The 11,563-nt window shown below is 35.3% G+C and overlaps 1 protein-coding gene across 2 annotated transcripts; it reads left to right on the plus strand.

Annotated features, from left to right (window-relative positions):
* Nucleotides 1-2,886: 2,886 nt before the first annotated feature.
* On the plus strand, nt 2,887-11,059 carry LOC149539433 (biotin carboxyl carrier protein of acetyl-CoA carboxylase, chloroplastic-like). Of its 2 annotated transcripts, none has more exons than XM_089800667.1 (7): nt 2,887-3,364; nt 4,108-4,146; nt 4,231-4,403; nt 4,777-5,092; nt 5,256-5,327; nt 10,137-10,202; nt 10,568-11,059. In XM_089800667.1, the coding sequence occupies exons 1-7, from the start codon at nt 3,176-3,178 to the stop codon at nt 10,589-10,591; spliced, it is 879 nt and encodes a 292-aa protein (XP_089656793.1). In that variant the 5' UTR covers nt 2,887-3,175; the 3' UTR covers nt 10,592-11,059. The 2 variants fall into 2 exon arrangements, with proteins under 2 accessions (XP_089656793.1, XP_089656794.1); XM_089800668.1 differs by having other exon boundaries at nt 4,234-4,403.
* The last annotated feature ends 504 nt before the right edge of the window (nt 11,060-11,563 follow it).

Here is an 11,563-nt window from a genome sequence, read left to right on the forward strand (position 1 = left end):
TATGAGGAATATAAATTATTCTGATAACATGAAGAATACCATATGTCATAGAGTCCAAACATGCCTCTAGTCTCTCCTTTAAGAAAGTATAAATTATTCCACCAAACTTAGGTACTTTGGTGCTATTTTCATTTAGCAATATCAGATCCACCTCAAGTGGTTAAACTTCTTCTAGATGAACCTCACTATGATATTGATTGTTGAATGCCATTGGATATTAACAAGAGGAGAGTGAATCAACAATAGTAAGTAAGTAGCAATTTTTTCATAATCCCTAGTTGTATATTATGTATCTAATTAATTAAGAGCAATAGTAAATGAGGTCACATAGACAAGAACACTAAATTTATGTGGAAAAAATATGGTGATAATATTTCTCAATATAATATAGTTATCTACAAAGTTTTAGGCTAGAAGCCAAGGGACTTACCACCCTTGATTGTTTAGGGATGCTTCCAAGGATATAAGCAACCCAAAGAGAACTTGCACATAACATATAGATCTTCATGATGTTGCAAATAAATCACACTACCTTTTAGTAGGCACACATAAAAGAAAATATTGGATTTCTTGATTATCTTCTATTACCTCTTTGTTTGATTCAACAATTCACACTATTGTTCTTCATTTTCACATTTATTAGTCTTCACATTTAATTCATACATATTTCAAAATAATCTCACATACTCTCACACTTTTCTCATCTATTTATGCTCATATATATATATATATATATATATATATATATAGTGTTTTCCCATCAAAAACATCATCAAGCTTGACCTTGAGAAATATAAATAATACTAGCACAATGTTAGTCATAATAAACAAAATTATTAAATGTGATCCACCATAGGAGATAAATGGGATCCAAATGCATCTAAACAAGTCTTCCTCGAATGTTATGATTAAAGTATAAACATCACATCATCTTCCAAAGTTGATCCTTAAGGCAATGCATAGAAATACATAAAAAAGGTTACTAGTCAACCCAAAAATTCTCTTTCAAAGCTCATAGTTCCATCTAAAGCATGATATACCACATCATGATCATCCTCAACCTCTCAAATCTTTGCTTATCCTATCTGGTACATAATTCTTAAATCCAATTATTGCAAGTAGTTGAGTCAATCATGAGCCAAAATAGACAACAATATTGCACGTGTGACAATAATTCTTCACTTACAAAGAAAACCATCAAAGATATTTGAATTGAAATATTGCATTAATTATATGACCATATTTGCCAAACTGCATAAACTAAAATGCTAACATAAAACATACTCATATGAACTAAGAATTCAGAGTACAATACCTAGTGTAGAACTTGCAATATTGTGATTTAATTGAAAACTATATAAATGCAACAATAGATTTTTGCAAGCCAAAAAGTGATCCCCTGTATTAAAAAATAGAGTTTATACATAGTTTGATGGATCCCAAGGGTCACTACTATCCCTTGTAAATGAAAATAAAAAGTCTACATATTATTTAATTACAAAATAAATTCTAAACACTACAAAAACTATAAAATTGTCTATTAAAAATTAGGTCTACTTGTAAAAGTCATAACTTTCTATTCATAGCTCGAAATCACGAACTATTGGATTTTCTAGAAAGATCTCCAAGAGTTCCACATTTAGTGTTAGAATGTTTAAGTGAAGTGCACTTGTCGAAGCTCATAAATGCCTCAAAGGTCTTTGAAACTACAAAATACTAAAACATAGAAAATAGTAAAAAATTAGATTTCAATATTTTCCCATTCCTGCTAGTGCGAAATCCACTGCCTAAACTGTGTACTAATCAATACTTGAAGCTTGTCCAATCATTTCTTGATAGACAAACTTACTATCAACCAAAAATGGATCATAACTTCATCAAATGACCATTTTGCAACTTGAAAAATGATAGAGAAATATTCACAATGCATAAACGTTATATCCAAAACTGTAAGCCATCATCATCTTATGCAAACGAATGCAAATCATTCCCCATAATGTCTTCGAATACTATTTCTTGCATATTCTAAGTAGTCATGCTTTTATCTTTTGAATATGCCTTAAATTGCCTCAATATTATCATCTGAACATCTAAACACTCAATTTCAAATGCTTATTGTTCCTCAAGCATTCATCAATCATCAATCATCACAAATCCAAATCTTCTTCATCAATCAATATCCCATCATCAACAAGATGAACCCTCAATCTCTCTTCATCAACCAAATATCAAATCCTCGGGAATACTTACCTCCACCTCAACAAGTTAACACTAATGCCACTATTAAGAGTTGACATTAATTACAATACAAAACATATAATATTAACAATTTTTATTGACCTTTTAGAAGTTTTCAAATAGCTAAACTATAAATGTTTTGAGAGGTTAATATACATAGAATGAAAGATATTTGGATATAGATAAGTAGGAGATAATTTCCACAACAAGTCAAATTGTGATGTGAATATCAGGATTTAAGGATTTAACTTAACTGTGTGATTTTGTGTATTTGGATATAGACAAACAAATAAAACTCTTCACCAACATAAATTTCACAATTATAAAAGATGTTGTAATATAATAAAAAACATTTTAATTGAATATCTCCTCTTTTAACTCTCATAATTTCTATAGATATTTTAAGTAGTCCAAATCGTAAGATCAACTCTTGATATACCCAAATTGTCAATGAGGGTCCATAGGGTTCAAGTTAAACTCTTCCTCTCCGTTAAAATAAAAAGGACAGGAAGGAAAACCCATCACACCATCACATCTAATAAGATGGCATGTTGTTGAGGTGTAAGTTAAATTAAATGGGGCTGCTTTAGTAGGCCAACGACTAACCAACTTCCTAACTATACATGCTGTTTTCCTCTTTGCCCCTATGCCGACTCTCGTCCGAAACATTTGAAATCAGCGGAGTTCTCGAGGTTGCTTCCACACCTGCAACTGCAAATTCATATAAAAACTAATTTCGATTCAAGAGCGGATTGCTCAATGGACTCGGAGGCAGACTGTTTTCTGGATGGATTCTGGTTGAGAGAGTAGTTATCGTGAATTCTGAAAGAGGAATGTCGTGCTCGTCATATTTACGGACTGAACGAAAAATTTCTATTCCTTATTAACCTCCCCTTGGGTGTAAGCTTTTTCGCAATTTGTTACTTGCCGAGTAGCTATGGCCATGAGTAGTGTTCAGGCTGCTTCGTCCCTGGTGAAAGCCGAGTCCTTGAGTAACGCCGTGACCATTTCAACGCCTCGGCAGCAGCACGTCAGGGCTTCGAATCTCAGGGGCCGTATTTGTGCTTCCATTTCAGCTTCCTCCTCTGCAGGGCGCCTTCACCGTCCCCTCGCTCGCCAATTCCATGCAAGTCACCTCTCCTTTACACACATTGCTTTATTTAGTTATCATCTGCAGCTCGTTTCATATATTGCAATCAAATCTGTAGGCTTAACTTAATTAAATTCAATAAAAATCTGCAGCTGTGACTTGATTTAAAAAGACTTGCAGCTTCAGGGCTTGCTGGTGAATGACTTAGTTTATTGGGATCGAGTTCGCATCTTTAACAATACTTGGGCTTTGGCTTTAGAGGACCTTGTGGATTTGAGGCATTAAATTTAATTGCTTTAATAGGGTTTAAATAACTTATTTGATTCCGTAGAGCGAATTTGGTAGCTTTAACGTAATTTTTGGATCATTTTCTTTTCTTTGTTGGAGACCTGCATAACCTTGGTCTAGTTTCCATTTTTTCATCAATCTAGAAAAGTGACGAAGAAAGTTAAAGGTGGAGGCTTTAGGTCTCTGTTTCAATGGCATTTTTCACTTTTTTGTTCAAGATATGATTATCCGAGTTTCAGCCTGTTAACAAGCTAGAGGATTGCTCAAGGTTCCTAGTCTGTCTAACCATGAGTATGTTCAATAAGTAGGATCCATTCTACCATAGTTTAGTAAAAGTGAAACAGATAAAATGCGTAAATTCGTACTTATTTGGAGTCAGATGCATTACTATTGGCGACCCTAGATGTAGCAACTGGTAGATGCTTTTTTGGTAGGTCTTTAGAACCATTTTTATTCTCTGATGATCACTAATGTTGGCTTTACATGGACAGGGATCTATACGAACTATGTGGAAGTCACCTGTCAATAAGGTAAGGCGGATTGGCTTTTCTATGGCCTCTTGTCGTCATCATGTAATGGCCATCCATTGATGGAATCCATCTCACACCTGTCAGCAGGATACAGTTGATGCGTCAACTAATGCCACGGCAGTTTCTGCCCCAGTTCTGGAAGTATCATCATCATCAGAAGAGAAAGAAGTCAAGCCTGTAGTAGAGGCTCCATCGGCTTCTACAATGACAGGAGAATCTATTACCATATTTATGGAGGAAGTTGCTAATATTGTCAAGTGAGGATTTATCTGTACTTAGGGTAAATTTTGAATAATTTCATTATAATTGACTCACTTCCTGGCTATATGGCATTCAATGTGCATATCTGAAACTGCTGACCTCGAAAGAGAAAGGAAATGTTTCATATCATGTTGTTTGTATAGATCCTTATAGCAGTTTGTTTCTAGGGTTGGCCAAGAGGAATATGTTTCTGTGTTTTAATGCACGCCACGATGACATCATAAGGCCAGTATTGGTGTATTACTTTGGATTATAGATTCTATCTGATATAACAGCAAGAGCCATGCCAGGTGCAGTGGAAGCTATTTATATTCATCGATGATTTTATATATTAATATATTTTCCTGTGATTCGATCTTCTTGATGCAGGCTTGTGGACTCTAGAGATATTATGGAATTGCATCTAAAACAACCGGATTGTGAACTCTTGATTAGGAAAAAGGAGACATTGCCTCAGCCTCCTCCCCCACCTCATCAGGTAATGGTACAGGCTCCTTATCCAACAGTTGCAGCTCCCCCGCCATCAGCACCTGCTGCACCTTCACCATCAACTTCTATTGTGCCTGCTGCATCATCACCCCCTAAAATGTCTTCTCCTGCTCAATCTGGACATCGACCTTTGAAAAGTCCTATGGCAGGAACCTTTTACCGGAGTCCTGCACCTGGTGAGCCACCATTTGTGAAGGTAAACTTTTCTAATTGTAATTTATTTTAGGTGCTATTGAATTTATCTAAAAAATTATTTTGTTGGTGCAATTTTTTATAATTTTTCCTGGATCTTTAGCAGGCTTACTAAGATCAAGGACTAATAGGTAATTTGTCAATTGGATTCTGTGTTCTCATCACAGGTTGGAGATCAAGTCCAAAAAGGCCAACTGGTTTGCATTATTGAAGCCATGAAGCTGATGAATGAGATTGAGGTGGGATAAGCTTATTTATGTTTTTTTATTACCTAGGCAGGAGCAACTGAGAGACTTTTACTATATAATTAGAATAAAAAAAGATGCTCATTCTTTGAGACCGTGCACTTGAGTCAAAAACTGATGTGAAACAGACGGCAGTAGAATAGAGTATTGAAGAAGAGAAACAATAACTTTACAGAAAACATGGAATAAACCAACAGCACATTGAGGATATATGGCACTTTAGAATCACTAAGTCAAATCAGTATTTTATTACAGTTTCACTTGGTATGCTCATTTAATGGGTGAATCCAACTTAATAAAGAGGAGTGGTACTATTCCCCAAAAATATGCTTTAGCCCTTGAGTGTGGCACCATGTTGATTTTATATTACACATTTTTGAAGATAGTGGCATCTGTTTACATTTCATGAACATCCTAATTTTCAGAATAACTGTTAACTTAATTCCCCACAGTTTTAATGTCCAATCCTACGTCCCTCCAATTCAACAGCTAGATGTGACTCTTAATTCAACTCTTGTATCATCTGTCAAGGATTAAAGGGGGTTGACTTATTTGTGTTCCCATTTAACGAATTTAGCGGAAGAAAAAAACATTGCACAGCCCTAATGCTCTACATCATTCTACCCCCTTTACATCTTTTATATAAAATGAGGCAAGCGCTTCATAAAGTGAGCAAGACACTGGTCCCACAGAGCAGTTCACTGTCTTGGCTCAATCCGGAGACTCTCTTTCCTTTCCAGCTCCGTTTTTTAAGCCTGTGTTTTTGTCACAGTTTTAAACTGTAGATTTCTTCTATTGGCCCAAAGCTGTCATTATCTACGAGCTTCTTCCTTATGTTTTCTCTTATAGTATTAGTAGAGCACCACCATTGAAATCAGGCCTATTAAAAACTGCTCCTAGTTTTAAAGCAGAATCATCCAGCGGAATATTCTAATACTAGCTGCCAAAAAGTGCAGCAGCAGAATCACATTTTTAATGCTAGCTGCAGCTAGAAGTTGTAGAAGACCCTATTGATCAAATATCGAATGTTAAGTAGAAAATATAGGACACCACAGATAATGTTTATCTGTTTTCTTGTAATTTTATTTCCCTTTGATGAAGGAACCTGCACTTGATGATTTCTTCTTTAAGCCGGAAATAATACAAAGCTAATTGGCATGAACAGCTCAAACACATCATTCAGTGGAAGAAATAATTCCTGTTCACATAAAGCAATTATTTTGGACAGTGATTATTGGTCTACCCTTTCATGTCCTGGAGCTATGAAAGTATTACCATTTGAGCCCTGAGAGTCTTGGTGCTTGAGATGTTGAACAAACCTGGATAAACTAATTGGAACATGCTTAATATACCGAGCACAAAGCTATGTCCCATTCTACTGGCCTACTAAGCTTCCTTGTATATATGTGACTTCTTGTATTTGGTTTTGGGACTAAATTCCTATATGTTAAGTCTTTTTTTGTGCAGTATGCTGTTATGTTTCGATTAAGGCAATTTATGCCCAATCCTTATCCTTTGCACCTTCTCATTCAAGAGTGTCAAGATTTTATTTAAGCTCTTGTCTGTCTATTGTCTTTTTCCTCTTCTAAGTATACATCTGAAGAAGAGCTGAAATTTATAGTGTCTGAAAAAGATGCATAATGAAAGTGAGGAAGTAATATGAGCCAGTGGTTGTGTAGCCTCAAATCTCAGTCTTACAAATTTCTCTATGAATTTAAATTTTCTTGTTTTTTTTCCTACGTCATTCACTCAATTATTGTGTTTAATACTGTTGAGGATAAAGGTAAAACAACATCAACCAAAGTGAGAACCTGACACTTGTAGTTTACTTTCATTCTTGTTCGTGCATTTGGGTTCAACTTCTTGGTGAACAGTACAAATAGTACTACATTTTGCAAATGTCTTAGAATTTACAAACTTTTTTGCTATATACTGAGGGTAATTACATTTCTGGGATGGAATTTTTTGGGAGGCCATTTTTGAGGAGACGAAAAGGGATGACTGACAAAATAAGGCATTCATCATATACATTATAGAACCTTAATACATAACATTAGAGTTGAACAAGATTTCACATGAAAATTGACAAAATGAATTGCTTTCATTGTCAATTTGCATATATAATGTATAAGAAATTACAACATGCCCAAAGGTTACAAGTTTCAACTCTGAAATGGAAAAATAACAGAAAATATGCCACTGTCCGTAATCAGCATCTTCTAACATTGCACCAAAATTAGAGTCCAAATTTAAGTTGCTGCCATGATGGGGGACTGTCTCATCCAATGGAACTCCACCAATCCCTCTTGCATTTCCCCCTCATCAACTAATATAGCTGCTTTAGGATCAACATCCCAATATGATGTTTGAGTTTGATGATACTCAGGACTTTGTCACTCCTAAAATCAAAATTTACTTATGCGCTATGACCAAATTTAAAGCCTTTGATATCACACAGACCTTTTTTCATATTTTTTCTCTGTTTAAGTCTATGATTTAGTTATGATGGTGTTTTGCCTCCTCACTTCCATTTTCTTCTCTTCTTACAGCTGTTCTCATTCTTTGCCTTATTCACAATATGGAAAATGGCAAAATGAGTTTGTTTTTTGTTTTTTGTTGTAAGTGTGACTTTTTTAGGTTTACAGTTGGTGTAAAGAGGTGTGGGGATACTTGTAGCCCCTCTATCCCTTTTTCAGTTTTGTGTTTTTTTAAATTGCATTTTATGTTTGATGAGGTCCATCCCTTAGCATTTTCTGTCTCAAATTGGCTGTCCCAAATGTTTCCTCTTCTCAAAATTGGGTATGGGATGGGAATGCTTCTTTGCCAGCCTTTGCATCCTTAAAACATCTCCTGCAGGGGATGAAGTCAAAATATATAGGGGATGTGTACTCTGCATACTAGGTTTCTTCTCATGTTAATATGTCAAATTTATCTTAATTCATTTCATACTTTTTAATCCCTACAACTCGATGGAAGAAATGTACTAGTGAAATCAAACCATTCATCTTCTTATTATCCTCATCAACTCTATTCATCCTTGATATCTTAGACAAGCTGCATCTGGACACCATTTTTTTGGTCTATATAAACTCCTAGCTACCGGATTTGCGCATCCGGGCCCCAAACGGGATCCGGGTCTGTACTGGGTCTGGATTCGTGAACTTGTTCGTGCTGCCTATTCATGCAGGGTCCGGATTTGACCTTGTGGATTCGTCTAGAAATTGTGGACTGTGAATCCGAATGAACTCACAGGGTCAAATGTGAACCCTGTACAAATCTTTCATGAATCTGTCACAAATCCACGCAGTCCCAGGAGAATTGGGCATAAATCCACACAGACCCAGGAGAATCTGGCTCAAAGCTGCACGAATCCCCAAGGACCTGCAGGCCAAACTTGGAATAAGTGCACATGAATCCATATATATTTATATATGTATGTATATATACTCACGTATCCTTATGAATCATAATGGGAATTTTTTTTTCAGTAATCCACGAATTGGATTCTCAAACCTGAATCCAACCCCGAACCCGGATCGGCAACTAAGTATAAACTCTCTTCTTCATAGTATATCATTCCCAAGGAATGAGGAGCACCTCCTTTATATCTTGTTGTCTGAGATGAAAGATGGGGATGACTAAAAAACACTTTATTCACTTTTTTGGTGCATCCATTGCAAGAGGGCTGCAACTCATTCATTTAATTTTTGCAGAATCATCATAGATTACATTGAAAGCTTATGAAATCTGCATAGAAGCCCAATCAAATTCAGCTTCATGCATAATATGACACGGAAGCACTTAGAATTGGAACATAGAGGTATACTTTTCAGGGAGCATATGAAATGTCTCCTCTTCTCACTCATTCCTTTCTCCATTCTAGGACAGCAATGCAAATTGGGATCTAGCTTTCTGTTTTATTTATTTTTTGAACTGTTTGACCACCATCCATGCCCTACCCTGACTTTCACTTTTATTACATTATTAGTGAATATTTGATATGGGCATACTGAACTCAAGAGATTGTTAGCGGATAGAACCTCTACAAAGAATGCACTCAGCTGCAAATTCTGTGTTGCCTTTTAACTTCTCATCATGTTGATGACCATTTGAGGGTCTTCATTTATCTCCAAGTTTAGCCACAATCTTTTAATATTTTGATTCTTTAAAAGAAGGGCTCTTGCCATTTGACTTGATTAGCGGATGCAAGTTAAAGTTCAAGATAAACCTGAGCAATAATAACCTCACTATAGTCTCAAAAGTTCTTCTGCTCCCCATTAGGCCCTGATTTCCTCCCTTCACAGATCAAGTTTCAATTTGATGTAGGAATATCTGTAGTCTTCTTTCTCGCCATAGGTTTATGGGTTTTATTCTGTTTAGCTGTTTCATAGATTTCATGCAGTAACTCGTTGTGATCTGCATGGATTTCTTTCTACTTTGTTCTTGTAATTTCTTGTAATGTCAAGAGTATAGCATTTCAGAAATTGCTGTTTCTGTGTCTGTATCATATGCTTTTAGTAATTTACTATTTTTCTTTTAATATATCCTAATCTCCTTAACCTCAAATATATTCCATGCAGTGGTTGGTCGAGTGATCACCCAGATTATGCTTTCACCATTAGTTAGCTTCTCAGCAGTTTATTCACACTTGTTTTTATATCAAGTCTGAAAATTTGTATACTTTAGGTTTTCTTTTTGGCAATGTTATCAAGAGTTGTACAAGGATTACATGCTTTAAATTACATACATACTTCAAACCATATATTTAATGATTATGTTTTTCATTGTTATTTTCTTCTTCAGGCAGATCAGTCAGGAACAGTTGCAGAAATTATTGCACAGGATGGCAAGCCAGTTTCTGTTGATTCGGTAAGTTCTCCATTTGGAATTAGCTCTTGTTAACCTAGCAGGTTTCCTCCAATCTATGAAGTTTCTTGAATAAAGCGTTTGGACAAACTGCGTATAAGGTTTTTATCATTAACATTTCAGATCATGTTCTGTGAACCATCCTCAGGTTGTAAAGATGTGATGGGTTACAGACCGTGTTGTGAAATTCTGACGATAAAAATTCTTCTGCACAGCTTTTCTAAAAACTCCATATAGCTAGTTTCATTGTTTTTCACATAGTTGCAAAATCTTACTTTCCATAATATTTTAGTTTCCCTATATATTATAGTAGAAATGATGAATCTGTTTTCACACAGTTTTTTACTAGCTTAATTGTTCACTTGCAGCCACTCATTGTGATCGCACCATGAACATAAGTTTGAGAATTGGAAAAATAAATATAGAATGTCACACCAGAGATTTTATTCAGCGTCTTCTTTGATCTTTCTTGTGAGGGGCTGTGGTACAAGGTACACAGGCCTAGCTATTATGATAGTTGCATTGGTATGGAGCAAGTAAACACTGTAATAGTTCCTATTTATTAATTTTTGCATCTTAAGCCCCTTTCACCTTCAAATTAGAAGGAAGGTTGGGGTTTCATTTGACTGTAGTAACAGATTCTTATTTCGCCAATCAATATGAACTTATTCCCTAGATAAGAAAAAAGAAGTTAATAAACTATGAAAATTTCAAATTATTAGCAGGTCACCATGTTGCCCTGATGAGCATACGGTAGGCTTGATTATATGGATCTACATTTGTTTGAATCCTTTCTCACAAGATGAACTTAAGCATTCAGTGGGCATAAAAATTGCATCTAAAGAAGTTACTATTTTGTATTAGTCTCTTCAATATACATGGTCTATATGTGATGCTTATGCGAAACAAAGCCTACGCAACAAAATATAGCTAGCCAAGGAACAATAGAGATGTTAAAACTTGGGATTTACAAAATGGTTACAATAAAATTGTCTTGTGTAGCATGTTTGACAACTACTGATCAATTGAAACCATTTCTTATCCACAAAACATAGTGTATATGTATCAGTTAGAACTTCTTTCTTACCATGCATATTTTTTCAGAGATTGAGTTCATTTTTCATTGGAGTGTGTTGTCAAACCTGCTACTTAGTTGTGGAACCCCGTGCAACTTTAAAGTGATATGTTGAATATATCATGCAGCTTCCTCTGTTTTTCTGATCCTATTATAAATATCACTTAGATACATTTTCAGCTCTTTTCACAAACGTAAGGACAAAATCCTAGCATCTTTTAAAATAGATTGCAAACTAGATGGTTAGCTTTTGCCTATTTGATTATATAGTCACGAGGAAAGAACAGTG

This window comes from Cupressus sempervirens, chromosome 9 (assembly GCF_028749045.1).
Source record: "Cupressus sempervirens isolate cs-2001-9-10 chromosome 9, ASM2874904v1, whole genome shotgun sequence".
In the NCBI taxonomy this organism is placed as follows: domain Eukaryota; kingdom Viridiplantae; phylum Streptophyta; class Pinopsida; order Cupressales; family Cupressaceae; genus Cupressus; species Cupressus sempervirens.